Genomic DNA, 22548 nt, shown 5'->3' on the forward strand with positions numbered 1-22548 from the left:
TAAATCTGCCATCCAACATCTGTCCACGGAAAGTTGGCCAACAATTGTCTGATGGAGCATACAAACGGTCGGATTTTCCGCCAACAGCCTGTCATCGGAAAATCTGATTGTGTGTACGAGGCTTAAGTCCTATTTTTTGCTACTGTTCACAATGTTATAGTTCACATGAGGTGAAATCCTTACCACTATACATGCCAATGTCAGGATTATATTATGTTTCCATTCTATGACATTGCATTTCATTATGTATGGAATCTCTGGAATGTTCTTGTATTTTTTTTTTCTGCATGGTTTGTTAACCTCTCAATAAACTATTTCCTGATTAAAAAAAAAAGGCAGCTGTCGAAAATGATAAGGAAAGTATTTTCATTGACGAAATTAACATTGGTTCACACTTGAGCGACGCTGCTGCATCTCATTTTTGGAGAAGCACCATGGAATGCTCCAAAAACACACTAAAAAAAGCTCATCTACCAAATGTTGACACTGAGCCAAGTGGATTTTGCAACAGGTCTCTTGCTGTGTGGAAAACGCGTAACTGCTACCTACGTTTGTGCAAGCGCATTGCACATTTTTCGTGCGTTTGCAGAAACACAGACAGGGTGCTCCATTTTTTTTTGGAGGGGGGGGGGTTGGCAAACAAAGCCCCGCCGCCAGGTCTGCACTTACACCATTCAAGTCGCGGGCAGCTTCCCTGGCTTCTCCTCCTGGCCAATCTAGTCCTGATTGGCCGGGAGGAGAAGCAGGAAGACAATAGCAATTGTTGATTCGCTAATGTCACAAGTGGGTGGGCTCTGCGCCACCGAGGCCAACCTTTTTAAAGCGCCAATTAAAGGCTGTGCATTAAAAAAAAAAAAGCTTGTAGAAATCTATGCGTCCGGCACCCTGCATGGAGATTAGTGGCCAGCGCCCCTTATGGACCGGCCGCCGCTGTGAAACGCACGTTTCTGCTACGCCCAGATGGGAACAAGGCCTTATGCTACGCACTTCCCCTTCAACGCAGCGTTATGAGTGAACAGGGCACATCGAAAACTGTGAGCCTCAGTGGATATAGTATGAAGAAGCCTGTCAAGGACTGCTGTAATGACACACAATAAATACTAAATGGAAGCTCTTTTTTCCAGGACATGAAGCAGCAGAACATCTGTGTCGCCCTGTGTCTGCACTCCCCTAGTCAGGGATAATAGAATTCTTGTGCTGTGCTCTGATTGGACACAAGCTCTCCTCATAGAACTGGAACAGCCAGTTCTATACATCAAGCCTTGCTCCCCCTGCGGCCAATAGGAATGAGGCAGTGTGTGGGGGCGGGGCCGAGCATTACCTCACTGTGTGATTGTGCGGAGGGATTTGGTGACTTCATTTCTTTGTCTGCCGCTTGTAGTGTACGGAGCTCCTGGGAAGGAGATGCCCAGTCTGGGGTGGACGGTTGTTATGGGTCTGTGAAGGAGGCATTGTGTGTGAAGGAAGAGCTCTGTGCAGGCTGACGGTAGGGAAGGCTCCTCAGCTCACAGGGAACAAGTGACACCATGGGTCGCCTGTGTGAGAGGTGCGCTCAGCTCTTCCAGGACTTTGTGAACTTTGTGAGGAGACTCTCGTCCAGGATAGTGGAGCACATAAAGGAGTGCACGGCCATACTCAGAGATTGCTGCTGCTTCAACCGTAAGGGCCCCTCAGTCAAGGAGCTGTACCAACCTGTGCTGCAGAACCATGAGAAGCAGGCAGCCCAGGAGTTCCTCAATCATATGGAGACAGGTCAGTAGGAGCAGTGTGTGCTGGGAGACCACCGATTGGGGGGGGGTCGGTAGGAGCAGTGTGCGCCGGGAGACCACCGATTGGGGGGGGTCGGTAGGAGCAGTGTGCGCCGGGAGACCACCGATTGGGGGGGGTCGGTAGGAGCAGTGTGCGCCGGGAGACCACCGATTGGGGGGGGTCGGTAGGAGCAGTGTGCGCCGGGAGACCACCGATTGGGGGGGGGTCGGTAGGAGCAGTGTGCGCCGGGAGACCACCGATTGGGGGGGGTCGGTAGGAGCAGTGTGCGCCGGGAGACCACCGATTGGGGGGGGTCGGTAGGAGCAGTGTGCGCCGGGAGACCACCGATTGGGGGGGGTCGGTAGGAGCAGTGTGCGCCGGGAGACCACCGATTGGGGGGGGGCGGTAGGAGCAGTGTGCGCCGGGAGGCCACCGATTGGGGGGGGGCGGTAGGAGCAGTGTGCGCCGGGAGGCCACCGATTGGGGGGGGGGCGGTAGGAGCAGTGTGCGCCGGGAGGCCACCGATTGGGGGGGGGGGCGGTAGGAGCAGTGTGCGCCGGGAGGCCACCGATTGGGGGGGGGGGGCGGTAGGAGCAGTGTGCGCCGGGAGGCCACCGATTGGGGGGGGGGGGGGGCGGTAGGAGCAGTGTGCGCCGGGAGGCCACCGATTGGGGGGGGGGGCGGTAGGAGCAGTGTGCGCCGGGAGGCCACCGATTGGGGGGGGGGGCGGTAGGAGCAGTGTGCGCCGGGAGGCCACCGATTGGGGGGGGGCGGTAGGAGCAGTGTGCGCCGGGAGGCCACCGATTGGGGGGGGGGGGGCGGTAGGAGCAGTGTGCGCCGGGAGGCCACCGATTGGGGGGGGGCGGTAGGAGCAGTGTGCGCCGGGAGGCCACCGATTGGGGGGGGGCGGTAGGAGCAGTGTGCGCCGGGAGGCCACCGATTGGGGGGGGGCGGTAGGAGCAGTGTGCGCCGGGAGGCCACCGATTGGGGGGGGGCGGTAAGAGCAGTGTGCGCCGGGAGGCCACCGATTGGGGGGGGGGGGCGGTAGGAGCAGTGTGCGCCGGGAGGCCACCGATTGGGGGGGGGGGGGGGGGGGTAGGAGCACTTCCCTCCTTTGGACTCAGTAGCTGGGACTGAGGACTATAGGAAATGCATCCTGGAGAGGGGGGAAGGCTTGTGTTGTCAGTGTGTTTTTTTTTTTTCTTGGCCTACACATGTTTCTTCAGCTGGGAACTCACTTCCTCTGCTTTCTATTAATAGACTGGACACACTACAAACTGTCACATCATTAGCTGCTGTATACTGTCCTTTTTAGCACCTTTTTTGTAGTCAAGTTCCCCTGTACTGCAAGGGTTAATTGCTCATTATTATTTATTTTATTTTTTTTTAATCTAGGGTACAAAAAAAATCCCTCACTCCCCCAGCAGCAACGTTTTTTTAGCTTTCCGCAAACTTGTGTAAAAGCGCCCAAATTTTTTGTCAGGGCTCCCCAAATAATGCATGTTTGCCACACAGAGTGCATCGTATGCTGCCAAACACACGGTTAATAAAATGCACAAAACATGATGATCGGAAAGGTGCGTGAACTTTGCCACGTTTTTGTAAGGCAAAATCAATGGGCTAACCTATGCACATTGGGCAAAAACACGCACAAACGCGGCGGGCTTCTACATGTGTTTATGGAACACTAAGCCTCAACTTACATTTATGCGGTGTGGAAAGCACAGCGAATCCTGTGTGTTTCCCAAACTGCATTGAAATCGCACGGTGTTCATGCAAGCCACAGCGAGTGTCATTGTTACCGACCGGTAAGGGGTTTAATTTATTAACCCCTTCCCAACCAGATGCCGCAGTTATACTGCGACAGGTTGGCTCCCCTGGGCGAACCGTCGTAGCTATATGTCGGCTCGCCTTTTGACCACTAGGAGGCGGGCGCTGCCGGAGGTGCCATGCCGGAACACCCGTGTTCGCTCCACACAGAACGGAGATCTGTCAATGTAAACAGACAGATCTCCATGCTGTCAGGGGTGAGGAGAGCGATCTGTTGTTCATACTAAGTATCAACGACGATTGCTCTCCTCACCCAGGCAGACATTACTGTGACATTTACATTTTTATAGCACTGGTCCCTGTATAAATGCCAATGGTCCCAAAAATGTCAGATCTGTCTGCCATAATATTACAGTCTCGATAAAAATCGCTGATCACCGCCATTACTAGTAAAAATAAATAAAATAAAAATACCATAAATCTTCCCCTATTTTGTAGACGCTATAACTTTTGCGCAAACCAATCAATGCTGTTTCATAAAAAAAGGCCTGGTAATTGAGCAGCTAAATCTTCCAGGGCTGAAGTGGTTAAGGCAAAAAAGCTGTCCAACCCTGCCTGGCTTCATGTGAAAAAGTAATTGCCCCTAAACCTAATAACTGGTTGTGCCACCCTTGGCAGCAACAACTGCAATCAAGCGTTTGCGATAACTGGCAATGAGTCTTTCACATTGCTGTGGAGCTATTTTGGCCCACTCTTCTTTGCAGAATTTTTTCAATTCAGCCACGTTTCCAGCATGAACAGCCTGTGTAAGGTCATGATACAGCATCTCAACTGGATTTAAGTCTGGACTTTGACTAGGCCATTCAACCTAATTTTTTGCTTTGTTTGAACCATTTGGAGGTCGGCTTGCTGTTGGGTTATGCAGCAGGACAATGATCGGAAATACAAGTGCACTTGAGCTCAAGGTCACGAACTGATGGCCGGACATTCTTCTTTAGAATTTTCTGGTAGAGCTCAGAATTGATGGTTCCATCAATTGTGGTAAGTTGACCAGGTCCTGATGCTGCCAAGCAGCCCCAGACCATCACGCTACCGCAACCATTTCTGACTGTTGGTATGATGTTTTTGTTATGAAATGCTGTATTAGTTTTATGGCAGACGTAACGGGACGCACACCTTCCAAAAGATTACCTTTTTGTCTCATCAGTCCACAGAATATTTGCCTAAAAGTCTTGGGGATAATCAAGATGTTTTTTGGTAAATGTGAAATGAGCCTTTGTGTTCTTTTTGGTCAGCAGTGGCTTTGGCCTTAGAACTCTTCTATGGATGTTATTTTTTGCCCAGTCTGTCTTCTTGTTGAATCATGAACACTGATCTTACCTGAGGAAAGTGAGGCCTGCAGTTCTTTAGATGTTCTGGGTTATTTTTATGACCTTCTGGATGAGTCGTCATGCTCTTATGCCGTGTACTTTTCAGCATCAAAGGTCCAACGGTCTTTCTGACGGACTTTCGACTGAGTTACGTCGGACTTTCGAACGACCGGACTTACCCACACACGAACGGACTAAAGTCTGTTCATTTGAACGTGATGACGTACAAAGGGGCTAGAATAAGGAAGTTTGTAGCCAGTAGCCAAAAGCTGCCCTTGCTTATTTTTTTGTCCGTCGGACACAGACAAACGGATTTTTCGACCGGACTCGAGTCCGTCGGAAAGATTTTAAACATGTTCTATTTCTAAAGTCCATCTGATTTTTCGCTGTCAAAGTCCGGTCGTGTGTACACGGCATTAGAGTAGTTTTTGTAGGCCGGCCACTCCTGGGAAGATTCACCTTTGTTCCAAGTTATCTTCGTTTGTGGATAATGGCTCTCCCTGTAGTTCACTGGAGTTCCAAAGCCTTTGAAATGGCTTCGAAACCCTTCCTAGACCAATACGTGTTTATTTCTAATCTGTTCTTGAATTTTTTTTTAGATTGTTTTTTTGTGAGCTGTTAGCATGCTTTACTTTGTCAGACAGCTTCTATTTATGTGATTTCTTGATTCAACAGGCCTGGGTGTGGCAAGTGAAATTTAACTCAACTTTCAAAAAAAATGTGGTTAATCACAGTTCATTCATGATTCAGCATGGGAGGGGGCAATTACTTTTTCACATAGGGCCATGCAGGTTTGAACAGCTTTTTCTCTTAAATGAAATAATCATTTAAAAACTGCATCTTGGATTTATTTGGGTTATCTTTGTGTAATATTAAAATTTGTTGATCTGAATCATTTAAGTGTAAGAAATATGCAAAAAAAAAAAAACTTTTTCATAGCACTGTACATGCAGAGATTAAACTAAATCTGTTTTGTCAGATTCCTATGTTTTGTTATTCTAAAGAAACAGCTGTTTGTCTGTTTTATGTGCAATGTGAATGGTGGTGACTTTCTAATTCTCAATCAGTTTCTGCACTTGCAGAGTTCAGAGGAAAGTGTAAGGGTTTAATTTTCCTTTTTGATGTGATTACCCTTTGGGGGCATTTTACCAAAAACAACATTTTTTTTGCTGCAAGGGATGGGGTATAATTTAACCGTGCATTACACATACTTTTTACACAAAGATCAGTGTAAAAACATTATTTCAGGTCATAGTATTACAGAAGCATGGTATAAGGTAATAGTTACAATAGTTTGAGGAGGATCCAAAGAAGAACCAACTTTAGATTGTGTGGGTGTATATCAAACAGTCATTCACCTATTATTATTGCTATCCAATACAAAGTTTGACAATAGATGTTAGTGATCTTCAAACCCTGAGGGGGGGGTCTAAGTTGTATCTTAGTGCAGACCTCTGGGAAAATCAGTAAGTCTATATTAAGGCTATATTAATTTTCTATTTTTTTTTAATTAAATGTAAAGACTCATTCTTGCTTGTAGTTAGAATCTTTAATATCTGCAAACACAATTAAGGTTTCCTATTTAGAATAATAAGCTGTCAGGTTAGTAAATATTCCCAAACTGGGTCTCTTTTACGGCTTGCTGCCGTTTTCCTCCATAAGGCTCCATTCACACTAGCGCGTTTTTTGATGCATTTTGCATTTTGCAGAAATGCACGGGAATTTTTTAACATGGGTTCCTATGGAACATGTTCACATCAATGTCTTTTTGTTTCTCTGCATTTTTGGAAAGGGTCAGGGACTTTTTTTCATGCAAAATGCAGCGTTTTGCATGTAATAGAATTCAATGGACAAGCATCAAAAACGCAAGTGCACCGTTTTTGCAGCGTTTTTGGTGCGTTTTTGATGCGTTTTTGCTGTTTTCTTAATTTTTTTTTTTTTTTTTTTTTTAAGACTGTAAAAAAAAAACGCAAAACGCGACAAAAACGCTGCTCAAAAACGTGGCAAGCATGAAAAAAAAACCCTCCAAAAACGCTCAAAAGCAACATGCATAGGTGTGAATCGAGCCTAAGGGAGGAATAAAGCACTTCAAGCTATGTGCAGAAAGATCACAAGGTTTAAAAGCTGCTTAGAATGTTTCACTTTCATTTATACTGCTTGCCCTTCCTCCTCATTGATGGTACAGATGCATTTCTCTTCAAACAGTCATACAGTTTGAAGTGTACATAGGTTTGCAAAACAGTGGGTTAAAGGAATACTCCTGAACTTTGTTTTTTTTCCCCATGGTTACTGTGAAATTGTGTGAATGCATCAATTCAGTGCATGTTATCTGAGCTTGGATTCCTTGAATAGGTTTACCAAAAATGTAAATATTTCAGAATATACAGAATAACTAAGCTCACTTTCATGCTGAATCAACTCAATTAATAAAGTATCTTGAATAGATTCTGATTTTTTTTTTCTTCTTTTTATCCACCCTGCTGGCAACCTTTTTCTGTTACTGGCAGGAGAAAAGTGCCTTTTTTTTTTTTTTTTTTTTTTTTTTTTTTTCTGGCTTCCAGTAAAAATACTGATGGTTGGCAACACTGCTGGAAGCGTCATTTGCTGAAGAGTCTTTCGCTGGCAGCTTCTCTTCATTACGGTGCAGATCAGCAGCATGGTCAACAGGAGAGGTGTGTTTTCTTATCCAAGTTCCCCTTTACAGGGGCAGCTTTTACTTTAGGTTTTGGTTTTACCAACCGACCAAGCTATCCTGTCATGGATTTCTTTGTGTTCTCACAGGCACTAAAACAAAAAAAATGCTCCAAGAAAAATAAGTTTATTAAATCGCTTGATCACTTGTGTCCTCCCATTAAAATCAATAAGCTAAAAAATAGTGGCAGTTGTTCTTGACCTGACTGATTTAGAGCATGTGATATTGTCCTGTGATCGATAGATGATTAGACTAACATCACACATGAACTCTCTTCCATTGCCCCTTATGTGTAGACAATTAATTGTTTGTAGTTTGTCATTTTGGTCGGGGAAATTATGCACAGCAATTTCCAGTGGCAAGAATCTGCAGATTCCTGCAGAGTCGACAGATGTGTGCAAATAGCTGTGGCTGCTGAGCCAGTAGAATGCCAATTGTATGCCACAATCACAGCAGGTAATTGGTAGCTGTGGAATAGCTGCGGCCTCCGACAGTCTGTCTCTTTGCTTTGTACTGGCTCAGTGGCCACGGCTATTCGCCCAGATCAGTCCATTCACACCACAGGAATCTGCAGATTCTTGTCACTGAAAATCGCAGCATGTGTAATCTCCTGTTTAAATTGAGCGACGTGCCCTGCAATTATATGACTAAAAATCATTGAATGCTTACAGCCCATCCATTAACTTTTTTTTTTTTTTTTCTCCTTTCACATTTTGTTATGTGGGCCTTGTATAGTGACTTTTGTTGCTCAGCAGATCAGTTTGTCATTTGTTAGCCATAACCTCATTTTTCATTATATATAAAAAAAATCCTATTAGGTTTAGAGTTGCCTGCTTAGGCTTCATTTACACAGACATTTTAAAACCTCCCCTGACCGATTTAACTTGACAGATGGTAACAGACAGTTAAAAACGTCCGTTGTGCTGCGTTTACATGCTGCGTTTAGCCATGTTTGCGTTTAGAAGCGTTTTTGCATTGCAAATAGTCAAATGCATCCCTTAAAAACACCTGTAAACAAAAGGCAGCTAAACAGGAGTTACTGCGATTATGTGTTTACAAGCTGTTACAGGTATTTGGCGTTTCAAATGCCTCTGAACATCAGTCCTGAACTCAATTTTCTGGCAATCCCTTTGTGTGCATCCTTGTAGTTTGTAGAATAGAGTATGAGCACATTGTTATACCCATGCCATTATCCTATCATTTTACATGCAGTACCATAGTTCACATTGAGATGGCTGGCATTTTATTGAGCTGATCCAGAATTAGAAGCTACCACGGCCATTTTTGCAGACATAATGAGACATGCATGCCTTGTAAACCAGCTTGATATTGTGTTTAGGATGTACAGATGATCTTCCTTGATGCTAGAATTCGGTTCTGAACCAGATGGACACAAACTTCACAAATCAATAGTGATAAATCTACCTCCCCCCTCCCTCTGTAATTTGTATAAATTGTTAGGCTATTGCATCTCATTTCTTTGTGTTTGATTAGTCACGTAGGCTTGTTAGGATTCATGTTATTGTATGCTAGGATAACCAATAATGACTGTATCAGTAAATGTTTGCTTGCTCTACATAGTAACCCTTATCGTAAGAAACAGATCATAGAGGATGATGTCCTTTTACATGGATTTCTCTCTCAAAAAAATTTGATTTGTTGTTACTGTAATCAGAATCATACAGCTGTCCTCATTAATGCCAAATTTAGTAATCAAGCAGACCTTGTGTCTAAAATGCAAAGTCAACTTTTTTAGTGCCCCCCACCCCTTTTCTGAAATGTAGAATAAATATTCAAAGTTGTTTATAAAGACTGTTTGTTTTTTTTCCCCCTAAAATAAAAAAAAAAAAAGATTTTATACTTGCCTGGTCTGTGCAATGGTATTGCACAGTGTGGTCCCTTACTTACTTTTTTTGGGGGTTCCCCTCCTGCGCTGTCTGCTCATTTCCTTCTCCCAGTGCCCCCTCAGCAAGATGTATTCTGGTGGGGCACCTGTAGGGGTACGCTCTTGAGCCAGGCTGTGTGTCCATATAACACCAGGCAATACAACTACTTTTTTTTTATTTCTTTTTTATAGTGGTTCTAAACACATGGGTGCTCAACCTGAGGCAGAGGAATGATTGGGACTTGGAGTTTCACAACAGCTGGAGGGCCAAAGGTTGAGCACCCATAACAATATTTTAGGGCTGCAACTAATTATTATTTTCATAATCGATTCGTTGACCGATTTTATTAATTTGATTGGATTATATATGGTTAGGGAGCAAAACCTCTAATCCACTCTGAGAATAACCGACAGAAAAGATATACTGTATATACTATTAGAGGTTGAATCTGGTAAATATCATCAGACTCAGAGATCAAAATTTTTATTCAAAAGAGAAGTGTGTGTGTGTGTGTGTGTGTGTGTGTGTCCCCATAACCGAACTTGACTAGGGGTGGATGCTGCATCTGTCCCCTGCCGCCTCTGCACAGAGAACAAGCGATTTGAACACCACCGATGGCTCGGTTCTTGTAGAGAGCTGCTGACTGTCAATCGGTGTCCCTCCTTTCTACCCCCCACTGCATTCATTGGAGAGCTGAGCTGTCAAGGACAAAGGAGCGGTCATCCCAGGTTCTCAGCGGTTTGCTGAGAGGCTGAGATGGGTATCAGTCCAGGCACCTGGCAGATCCAGACTTTATTGTTGTGGTGATGCGGTGACTGGACTGATTTCTGTGATGTCAGCAGAGGGCGGACTTAAGTCTGCTCTCTGCTGAAAACTGGTCACAGGAGTGCAAAATGAATTGCACTTTTCTGACCCATAGGAGAAGCCCAGCCAAATAAGCTTTCCTCGTACTTCTACTTTAAAGAGAAAAAAAAAAATTAAAGACTGTCTTGACGATTTTCAGACGGAACTGTAATATATTACAGGCTCCCTTGTCATAGGCAGGAGGCTTAATAAAAGCTCCCTGCTCCTGCTGTCACTTATGCTGGCCTAACAAAACAATGTCTTCCTTCAAAAAAAATAGCATTTTAATTAAGAACATTCGTTTGATTTTCTAATCACTAGTGGGGTCAAATCAATGTTCGTTTTGGACCACAGTGATGGGAAAATTCAAAGGAGCACAATAGAAAACTTCTTGGTCAAAGAAATTTTCAGATGGTGTATGTGGTTTTCATTCAGAAATTATCATTTTAAAACTGGTGAAGCAAGTTAAATTTTCAAACGAAATTCTTTCATTCAGCGAATGTACAAAGATATTTTGTATGAATATTTTCGTCTGAAAATCTATGTATGGCCAGCATAAGGCTCGGTTCACACCTGTGCAGTTTGCTTTTGATCCGTTTCTGCAGTTCTTTTTGCACACGCGTTTTGCTGCGATTTGCGTTTTGCATGGCTTATGCTTTTTTTTTGGCCAATTTGTTGGGCAGATTAAAAAACGCAAATTGTGGCAAAAAGGCACTAAATGCTTTTTATGCAGCTTCTCCATTTAAGTCTAATGAACCGAAAAAGCACCGTTTTGCATTTAAAAAAGTCCTTGACCCTTTCCTATAGCAAGGTTTATAAAAACTTCTGCCTTTAGAACCACTCTCTTCCTGCCCAGAACTACATGTCCCATGAGGCATTGCTCTTCACATTCACAGGTTCTCAGGCACTTACTGACATGTATGGACGGTGTACTGAGCTGTATGTGTGCTGAACAGTATTTCCGGATATGTAAACAAATAATGCATTCTGTATGCAGGCCAACTAATCAGCTGACTGATTTCATCGATTAAGAAAATAGTTGACAACTATTTTCAGAATCGATTAGTTGTCGATTTAATTGATTAGTTGTTGCGGCCCTACAATATTTTACCTCAATGTGTTGCTAAACCCAGGACCATGCATTCACTATCTGGTCTTCCACAGTACCCAGAATATGGAAATTAACATGTATATAGTAGTTTTGTGACTTCTAACAGTCTCTGGCCGAGCACTGGTTAAAGCTTGTAGGAGCAGTTTCCATTCTCATCTGACTGTCCTATGAGGCTGCATGACTCCTGGCCCTCTGTCTGGACAGTACGAATTGGTCCTGTGCTGATCACAAACAAAACAAAAAACCTCTCTAGCAATATACACCAAACTGATCATGTTCAGAGGGCCTTCTAGGACTCTGTGCTATCGGCAGATGGATTGAGGACAGTAAAATAAGGGGAGGATCAGAGTAGACAGAATCAAACAGCATTTTTACATAATGCAGAGGATTAACCCCTTAGGTTACACAGCAAGTATACCAAGCATGCTTTACTGCATATACAGACTGTTTGTATTTATTTATGTAAGGTACTTATATAGCGCCGTCAATTTACGCAGCGCTTTACATATACATTGTACATTCACATCGGTCCCCACTCTCAAGGAGCTTACAATCTAAGGTCCCTAACTCACATTCATATACTACGGCCAATTTAGATAGAAGCCAATTAACCTACCAGCATGTCTTTGGAGTGTGGGAGGAAACCGGAGTACCCGGAGGAAACCCACACAGGCACAGGGAGAACATGCAAACTCCAGGCAGGTAGTGTCGTGGTCGGGATTTGAACCCACGACCCTTTTTACTGCTAGGCGAGAGTGCTACCCACTGCTCCACTGTGCCTACTATTGTCGGCTTAGTAACATTTCTTGCATGAAGTAAAAAAAAATGTTTAGGCATCAGTATTTTCTCTAAAGGTGTGTTTGATTTTTTTTACAATTACTCTCTGGCCTTTAGCAAGTGGAAGGTGGCGGCCGCTTAAGCTGGCTATATGCTAGTAGAATTTTGTTAGAAATGTTTTTGTTTTAAGAAAGTTTGTTCCGTTTTCCAATTGTTAGCGAGGTCAAATTGCCGTTCATTTTTGACTGCATTAAGGAGACAATTCAAAGGCGCAGCATGGAAAATTGTGTTTAAAAGCAAACAAAATTTTTAAGTACTTTTGTATGACATTCGTCCAGTCATTGAATATACAAAGAATATTTGTACAAGTGTTTATTGGAAAATCTGCCAACTTTAAATGGCGGGCCTTGCACATAGTGCTGTGCATACTATGTCTTTTTATTAAAGTGGTTCTAAAGTCTAACTTTTTAACTTGTGCATTCCCTGCATTAATCACTTCCATACCAGGCACTTCCCCCATTCCTGCCTAGGACAATTTTTAGCTTTCAGCGCTGTCGCACTTTGAATGACAATTGCACGGTCATGCAACACTGTATCCAAACTAAATTTTTATCATTTTCTTCCCACAAATAGATCTTTCTTTTGCTGGTATCTGATCACCTCTGCGGTTTTTAATTTGTGCGCTATAAACGAAAAAATATAGTCAATTTAAAAAAAAACAAAAAACCTGATGGCAGCTGATAGACGGCACTGGATAGGTAGCACTGACGAGGAGCTACTGACAGGCAGTACTGAGTGGCACTGATTGGCACTTTGATGGGGCACTGACAGGCATTACTGATGGGGCACTGTTGTGGGCACTGAAAGGCATTTATCATGGGGACAGGCTGGCAGGTGTTGGCCACTGATTGGCACCTTTTGATGATGGCTGTGCTGATTATCAGCACAGACACCCCCCCCCCCTCTGACAGGGAGAGCCCCTGATCGGCTCTCCCTGTCAGGGTGAACCTTTGCACCTTTTGATGAGGGCTGTGCTGATTATCAGCACAGACCCCCCACCCCCCTCGTTTACCTGCACTTCCTGGTTCACGCTGTGATCAGTTGTGATTGGTCACAGCTGATCACGTGGTAAGAAGCTTCTGTCGGAGGCTTCATACCACCATCGGAGTTGTGGTGTGTCAGACACACAGCACCTCCGATTGCTGTGCTGCGGGCACGCGCTGGCTAAGATATCCTGATCACGTCATATGACGTCCGGTCAGGATATCACAACCATTTTGCCGCCGTCATTCTGCTATATGGTGGGGGGCAAGTGGTTAAGGTGCATGAAAAAAAAAAAAAAATGGCCCACTAAATGTTCCCTGCTTTCCCTCACCTCTTTGTTCTGGTGACAACTGAAGGAGCACAGTCACAGCATTGGGCAGCTTTGCCCACACAGTCACAAGATAAAAACGGGGCAGTTTGTACTGTTCAGTTCATGCCATTGTTCACCAGCTGAGTTGGTGGGCCCTGAAAAAAAGTAGGACATGCTGCATTTTTACACAATACAGCAGGTTACAAAGCATTACAGCGCATGCAAACTCACTGCGTTGCATAGAAATTGTCATTTTTTGACGTTTCAAGGAAGTTATAAAGACAGTGTAAACATTGCATTGATTTGAAACAATGCATTGCATTACCCCTACACAATGCATACCAGTTGATGTGCAATATACAGAGAATAATGCATTGTCACTAGAGGTCGGCTGATATTTGGTGTTTTTTTACTTAATCAGCATCGGCCGATTGTGCTGATAAAAAAGGCTGATATAACTTCAGCACGACTTGCAAATGACTTCTGTAATAGAAGTCAATGCAAGTTGCTTGTATTCTTCTGTGAAGTGACTTCTCCCCTCTCTGGGCAGCCTGCCAAATCTGATAAAAGAACCTGAAGGATACAATGTTTACACTTATGAATGAACTGAGCTCCTTGTGTAGAAGCTCTCAGTTTAACCATTTAAAGACTAAATCTTTTCTGACATTTGTTGCTTACAAGTAAAAATCCTGTATTTTCTGCTAGAAAATCACTTAGAACCCCCAAACATTATATATATATATTTTTTTAGCAGAGACCTTAGGGAATAAAATGGTGGTTGTTGCAATATTTTATGTCACACGGTATTTGTGCAGCGGTCTTTCAAACGCAATTTTATTTTAAAAAAATACACTAATAAATTTAAAAAAAACTAAGCAGTAAAGTTAGCCCATTTTTTTTTTTTTTTTTTTTGTCCAAAAGTTTTGATTACCTGTTTTTGTGTATTTATTTTTAAGATATAGTTTTTTTTTTAATTTTTTTTTTTTATCTAAATTCTACATACAAGTGAACTGATTGGAGGTTTGTTTTGTTTAATAAATGTTTAAATGTAAAACATTTTCTGTATCACTTAAGGTTGCTTTCACACTGCAGTGGGCAGGCGTTGACGGTAAAACGCTGCTAGTTTTAGCGGCGTTATTCTGCTGCTAGCGGGGCGCTTATAACCCAGCTAGCAGCCAAGGAAGGGGTTAAATGCGTCCTGAAGCAGCGCTGCCGAAACCCTTTGCAGGCGCTTTGGCAGCGGTGCGCATTCATTTCAATGGCCAGGAGTGGTGGAGCAGCGGTATGCACCGCTCCAAAGATGCTGCTTGCAGGACTTTTTTTTAACATCCTGCCAGCGCATCGCCTCAGTGTGAAAGCACTCGGGATATCACACTGAGACTGCAGGGGAGCCGCTTTACAGGCACTATTTTTAGCCCAAAAGCGCCTGAAAAATGCCCCAGTGTGAAAGGGGTCGAACTTAAATTTTATGAGATGAAGGAAAAAAAAAAATCGGCCTAATATATCGGCCCAAAAAAATCGGCATCACATATCGGCCATCGGCCACCGCAATTTCTAAATATCGGCATCGGCCAGAGAAAAACCCATATCGGTCGACCTCTAATTGTCACTGTTATGAATGGGCTTGAAAACTCAAAAGGTTTACCATTACTTTCTGTCTCAGTGACAATAGTCACCAAGAGCTCTAGGGCTGGTTTGGACCACTTCCAGTGCAGGAGCGCATGGTTTCCAGCACTACTCGGAAAAAAGCTGCACTTTGCAGATGTGCCTGGCCCTACGCTGTGTGTGTTTTGCAGCCCCTAAAAATACATGGTTTGGTGTAGCGCAATTTAAAAAATTTTGCCTACAGTAGTTTTTGCACATTTGGCAGCCGGTTTTAAACGAATGTGTTGTCCTAAATGTGGCTCATGTTAATGTGCAAAAAACATGTATGTATGTGTTTATGGCGTAAACTAGCCCTTAGAGAGGGTGACTCTCCCTAACAGGTTTTGGCTGGGCATATACTTTAATGACGTGAAATGAAAGGATACTTTCCTCCTCTGACCCACACCTGACTGCTGGGACTTCGTCATTCCCTTTTTCAGGCTCACATCATTGACAGTGGGGGGGGGAGGGGAGGGGGCAGGCAGGCAGGGAGATTCCTTATAGTGTAAGGTCCAAGTTACAAATGCCCTAAGGTGCATTGCGTTAGGCAGCTTATTCATGTTGAATGGCCCATAAACATACAAAAAGAATAAATGTGCTGCAGAACTCTTTGGAATGCAGAAAAAGTAGCGCAAACACTACTTTTTCAAAATGCACTGCACCAAACCACATGCCGTGTTTGCGATTTATGTTTGGTTGCCATTAACAGTTCAATATTCACATCAAAATGCAATGTGGGAAAGGCGCGTTACATGCATGTTTCCTGCACTGCAGGTGAACATGCTGCCCTTGCAGTCTGCATGCGGGTGTTGATAAGAGATGGAATGTAAAGTTCAGGGGTATAGCACCTCGGAATTGCGTGCAACAGACATTTATTTTAATTATATAAGTCTTTTTATTTCTCTTTAAAGCAAACAGAGTATAATATCCAGCAGGAAAACAAAACCTCAGAAAACAGTGCAAAAGTGTAAAGTTCATATAAGGGCTTTACCCCAGGGTTAGCAGTGTCAAGCTTCAGATGTTTGCCAGTTTTCAGCACACAGACAGGTTTCCTCAACTGCTACCCCCTAGCATTAGGAGCTTCCTGTCTTATGTGCTGCTTTCTGGAGGCTGCTTAACCCTGTAGGGACTGGGGTCCCTGTAGTCAGGAGTGGAGGTCCTTTTCCCACACGAATGTTGCTCCATTCCGCCCAAATTCTAGGTCCCAAATAAGCCACTACTAATGCCTAGAGGACTGCAAGTCAGTTCACTCTTCTACTGGACTAGCCCAGAATCCCAAAATTAAAATCCCTGTGGCTTAATCTCCTAAACGTACCTCGTATAAGTGGCATTCTAATTGGTCGGCGCCGTTCATGTGAACCTGCCCATGTGACCAATCAGAACCTGCCTAGCCCGTCCTGTCAGCATTGGAGAAAAGCCGCAGCTTTCAAAACCTGGGCCAGTAATGTGGGACCTGATGTCTCACAGCAGGATCCAAGTACAATCCGGGGGGAGGGGGGGGGGGGATGTGGGGGTACTTTAATCAGCCCCATTATGTTGACACTGCACTATACTTGCACTATACTGGTGTATCTGTAGTTCAGTAGCTCCACAGCTTTTCATAGAAAGATAGACTGGGGTACACACTATCTAGTGTCAGTTGTGCTGGTTTGACAAATTCATACATTTCTCATGTGCTGGCAACAAATTCCTCGACAAGAATGTATTAAGGATCATTTATTTTGATGGACACCGTTCTGTTGCTCAACACACAAAGTGACTTGGCTTTTTATCCTCCATAAAATTTGTGCACTCTTGGTTGAGATCTAACTTTTGCCTTTTTTTTTCCCTCAGATCGCCTTTCAGGACAACCTTGGAGAGAGAGCCGCCCATTTTCCAGGAAACGCATGCAGCCTTTAAATCCCTCCTCTTCCACCGTGGCTTCAGTTATTGTGTTTCCTCCGCCATGGTGGAAGTACATGCTAGAACCAGGGAGCTGCGCTCTCTCCAAGGTGGAGGGAGAAAGCTTACCTTTGTGATTTGTGTGCAGTGACCATCTCCACACCCTCCCTGTACGTGCGGGGGGGTTCCGGAGTCCCCCGGTCTCTCCAGCTCAGGAGATGCAAAGGCCCACAGGCAGCAGCGTTTATGTGCCCGGGGGCTGGCATGGCCCTGGTGGCCGACGGGTGCCGCTGCTGGTCAGCGGCGTGTCCCACATGTCGGTTCTGGGTCCCGGCAGGCGGGTGACATCATAATCAGTGGTGCAGGTAGTTCCAAGCGCCGGCGCTCCCAGCCCTTGTTGATGGCGCTGGGACAGGGTAATTCAAAAACCAGATGGTTTTCTTAGTACCCCGCTGCATCCTCTGCTAAGGTGGAGGAGAGGGCAACAGCTACGGCAGAAGCACGTGCCCCCAGGCACCGGTCAGGCCCAGGTTAGAGGGGTACAGTGGTATCTTTATTCTTGTCCATATGAGCTTATGTTGTGGTTGGCTGTTTGGTTTTGGGGTCCTCCCTGCAGGGAGCCTGTGGCTGCGCGGTCCGAGGTCTGCACGCTGGGCAGATGGCTTAGATCGGCAGTCACGGAAGCCTACAAAGCTAAGGGAGAAATACCTCCCTCGGGTGTATTGCTGCTCATTCTACGAGATCAACGGCAGTTTCTTGGGTCGAAAGGGCCAGTGCTACTCCTGAACAAATTTGCAAGGCTGCCACTTGGTCCAACTACTTGACATTTCTCTGACATTATAGGTTGGATTTGCTGTCCGCCGCAGATCAAGCCTTTGGCAAGAAGGTACTGCAGGTAGTAGACCCACCCAAGGGTAAGTTTCTCGGTTATCCTCTCCAAGGTTGTTCTGAAAGGCGATTTGAGAAAGACTTGGTTAGACTTACCGGTGACGGTTTTTCTAAGAGCCTTCAGGACAACTGCTACTTCCCTCCCTTTTATCTTAGTGGTTTTAAGTGTCTGTCATGGTTGTTGGTGGTTTTCTGTGCTTTGCTTTCCAGTATGTCGGAGACCACATAATAACTGAAGCCATAGTGGAAGAGGGAAGGATTTAAAGGCTGCATGTGTTTCCTGGAAAATGGGCGGAGGTTGTCCTGAAAAGCTTTTAGAAATACCTTCTAAGTCCAAGTCTTTTTTTTTTTTTTTTAATTGCTCTGGTCTGTCAATACTTATCCTGTGACACTGCTGACCTCTGTATGTTGCTGACGTCTGTTTCTTGGACATTGGAATCTTTGAACAGCTTCTGAAAAATAACAAATCCTTCGTGGAATGTTAGTCTCACATTTTCTGTTAAAACAAAATAGAAATATGAACACAACTTTTTTATATAATATTTATTAACTTTTTTTTTTTTTTTTTAAAGCCTTTTCAATTGTTCAGTAAACCTTTTGTCTCAAAGAGCTGTCATAAATAGATGTCATCTGAACACCTGATATTTCGCACCTGTTTTCACACATACGATGCTATCCTCCTTCTTCTTTTTTTTTTTTTTTTTCTATTTTTGCATCTCAACAAAATTCAGTGAAGCTTAGTTCACACTACTACAATGTGACTTTGATGCGATTTACAGCGTGATTGTGTGGTGGGACTTCACCTATTCTATGGGGCCAAATCGCAATGTAAATCCCACCTAGGTAGTGCAGGAACCTTTTCCAAAATCACACCATTCTGAGTCACATTGATTAAAACGTGCACCATTGAAAACAATTAGATTACCCTTGTCATGTGATTCTGTGTGAACCAAGTTGCGCTAGTGTCAACCAGACCACGTACAGAATACAAAGAAGCATTTGCTGTACCTATAAGACTCCTCCTCAATATCTGGCACCCTAACAAAATTAGAATGTAAATAAGAAATCTTTTCTGCCATTAAGATTGTTAATTTGATTCCACAAATCTAGCAAGCACCGTTTTATGTCTGCAGATGCTGGAATATAAGGATTTTATACAAATAATAAAGCTAATATAAATAAAAATGCTCTAACACCGTTATAGTTTCCTATTAAATGTTAACAGCATGTGATATAATAAAACATTTCTGTTAGTTATCTGTAAACATAAACAAAGGCTAATTATATATGTAGTATAAACACACCCAAACCTAAGAATGTGCGGTTTATAAATTGCATTGCAACACCTGGTTACTTTCAGCATCATCCAACAAACTCTTTGGGAGTGGTTTGGAAGGAGATGACGGGAAAACCAATGCTGAATGCCCATGGGACTTTATTTAGCTACAGCAAACTATATGTAAATAACCTTTTCATTTAAATTTGAAATATCTGCAGATGAATCCCCCCCCCCTTTTTTTTTTTTCTCTTATACAAAGTGTTTAAAATATAAAGAGAACTGATTTACGATTGTCTATTTAACATAGCCAGTTGTTTAAAAAAAAAAATAAAAAATACAGATTTTCAAAATTTTATTACATAAACTTACAAACTGAATGGATGGACAAAATGCATCACAAATCTTAACACCTTTTTGTTAAAATCAATTCACTTCATCAGGACTGGATGCTACTGACGGTATCTATACAATGAAAATTTAACAAATAATATAGTAATGATACAATCATAAATTCATTCACCTGAGGAGGATACATTTACCCTCATAGCAGGTTGGAAAAGTTATACACTTACAAATCCTCTTTAAAAGGAAATTAAGTGCCAAAATACTTTTTGGGTGGTAACCACCGAGGGATGTCTGTCCCGAGAGCTGTGGGAAGAGGACACACGCGATCCAGCTAGACAATGGAAGGACAGACAGGTGTAATTGTTCGTTAGAGCATGATCTTATTGCTGCTTAGATGGCAGCATATACACAATATTCTAAATTTTACTTTTTTATTATGGCTAATCCTATTGTATTACATCGCATAGGATCTTCTATATACATTGAACATGTAGGCTCTAATGAACAACTCCACCTGTCTGCCCTTTTTTATGTTTTTACTAATTTGTTAATTTTCACGTTATAGATACCCTGTCAGTGGTTATGTTAAATAGACTGACGGTGTGTTTTTATTTTTTCACATAGTTTGTTGTGTAGATATACCGTTTAATAAAGTCGCTTGGGCATTCAACATTTTGTTCTCCTGCAATATAAGGGATGGAGGTACATCTGTACTCTATACTATGGTACTATGTACCAGATCACACTTGAGATTGTGGAAGGAGATGACAGTTTGTAGAACTGATAGGGAGGGAGTGACGATCCGTATGGGGTTGATTTACTAAAACTGGACAATACAAAATCTGGTGCAGCCAATAAAGATGCACAGATACCAGGATCTGTATTGGTGCCGATACCGAGCTTTTTCACGAGTATTTGTACGCGTGAAAATGCTCCCAATACCGAAACCGATACTTTTTCGGTGCGATTTGCGTCAATAGAAAATGAATGGGCGCAAATCACACTGCAAACAATTGCATTCCTATACCCATTGGGTCCCGAAACGTCTCCGCCAGCCCTGTGAGCACCTCCAGTGGCTTTCATTTTCGATCATTTATTTTGTATTGACACAAATCGCACCGCAAAGTATCGGTACTCGGTATTGGCGAGTACTTGACCAAAAGTATCGGTACTCGCTGTTAAATGGTATCAGTGCAACCCTAGTAGCCAATTGGCTTCTAATTTTAGTTCAGTTAAGCTTTGACAAAAAAAAATCTGAAAACTGCACCAGATTTTGCACTAGTTTTAGTAATCAACCCCTATGTGTCTGAATGTGTTCAGCTTTCACAGTCTTCTGGTTCTGTCTGTCTGTCTTGACAACCAAACAGTTAATGTAGATGTTTCATGTTTCAGTGTTTATAGGGAATGCTCTGTTTGTCTAATGCGAAAGCCCAGCACTAGGTGTACATTTGTTGACTTTTCCTTCAGACTTAGGCCTCCTTCACACGGCCTTTTAGCCAAATGCACCAGATTCCAGTGTATGCAGCTAAACTGCCGTGTGAGTGACGGGTGTCCGTGCCTGGACATGCATGACTCCATCCAGGCTCAAACATTCTTCCCTAATCATAGGTAACTACTTAGTGTGCAGCTACATCAGTGATGGCTGCTGTTAATACTTTGTACAGGCTGAGCGGCTGCCGCCATTTGCATCTACCTGTTATTCCAGCTGCTCATTTCTTGCTGCTGGAATCCAGTGTATGTGGTCAAATGGCCATGTGAAAGAGGTCTAAAGATTTAAACCACACACTCCCTTCTGTACAAGATAGGAGGATGGGTATGTTTGTCATCTGAATGAATTAGCTGCCTCACTTGGCTCCACCTGCCCAACCCAGGATCTTGCTGTTCCAGTCAGTATTTTTCAACGGAGCAATAAACCAGATTTTTGAATCCATGGAGTACTAGATGCACATTTCCCACCTGCTTGCTGGAATCCGATTACAAATATTTATTTATCGTACATCAGGGGACACAGAGCAGCTATAGTAATTACTATCTCTGGATTATACGCCATCTATAGGTGAATTGACACTGGCACACCAAAAATACAGGAAGTCCCCCTCTGAATAACCCTCCTATACAGGAATTACCTCAGTTTTTTCGCCAGTGTCTGCAAGGTAGTGGTCACTGATGTGATACATGTGCTCTTTGGAGCATACATGGAGGTCTGGACGGTTCTATTAAGAATCATGGGCTTCAATCGGATCCATTCGAAAAAGCTGTCAGCCAAAATGGATGGTACCCGAGCCTCATTGGAAGGAGAGAAGATTCCTTGGTTTGCCTATAATGCAGCCTTTTGGCGCTGGACCCTGCGTAATGGAACCCTGTGCAGTGTTTGTTCTGACCAAGGTGCTTTCCTGCAGGGTGCTATACAGGTCCAGGGGAGTGGACCCCAGATTAACCGCTTCCCTACCCGGCCATAGACAAATGACGTCCACAGATGGGATCTCCCATCCTTTGGTGGACGTCATATGATGGCCTCGGGTTCCCGGCCGCCAAGGGGGCGCGCGCGCCCGCCGCGTTGCTCGGGACCCGGTGCGTGTGCCCGGCGGCCGCGATGTCCGCAGGGCACCCGCGATTGCCCGTTAACCGGACCGTGGATCTCTGTGTGTAAATGTCCTGTCAGCTCAGAGGAGAGCGATCTGTGTTCCCAGAACGGAGGAACACTGATCGGTCTCCTCCCCTTGTGCGTCCCCTACAGTTAGAAGCATTCCCTAGGAAACACATTTAACCCCTCCCCGCCCCCTAGTGGTTAACCCCTTCACTGCCTGTCACATTTACACAGTAATCAATGCAATTTTATAGCGTTGATCGCTGTATAAATGTGAATGGTCCCAAAAATGTGTCAAAAGTGTCCGATGTGTCCGCCATAATGTCGCAGTCACGAAAAAAAATAAAATTGCGATCGCCGCTATTACTAGTA

The 22548-nt window shown here is 43.8% G+C and overlaps 1 protein-coding gene across 1 annotated transcript in view; it reads left to right on the forward strand.

The window, feature by feature from the left end:
- The first annotated feature begins 1273 nt into the window (after window positions 1-1273).
- LOC141140307 (uncharacterized) overlaps window positions 1274-22548 on the forward strand; it is an 81627-nt gene continuing 60352 nt past the window's right edge. The window contains exon 1 of the mRNA XM_073627337.1: window positions 1274-1752. Coding sequence (XP_073483438.1) covers window positions 1527-1752 — 226 coding nt within the window. The 5' untranslated portion in view covers window positions 1274-1526. The remainder of the gene's footprint in view (window positions 1753-22548) is intronic.

This window comes from Aquarana catesbeiana, linkage group LG04, assembly GCF_042186555.1.
Source record: "Aquarana catesbeiana isolate 2022-GZ linkage group LG04, ASM4218655v1, whole genome shotgun sequence".
NCBI classification, from domain to species: Eukaryota; Metazoa; Chordata; class Amphibia; order Anura; family Ranidae; genus Aquarana; species Aquarana catesbeiana.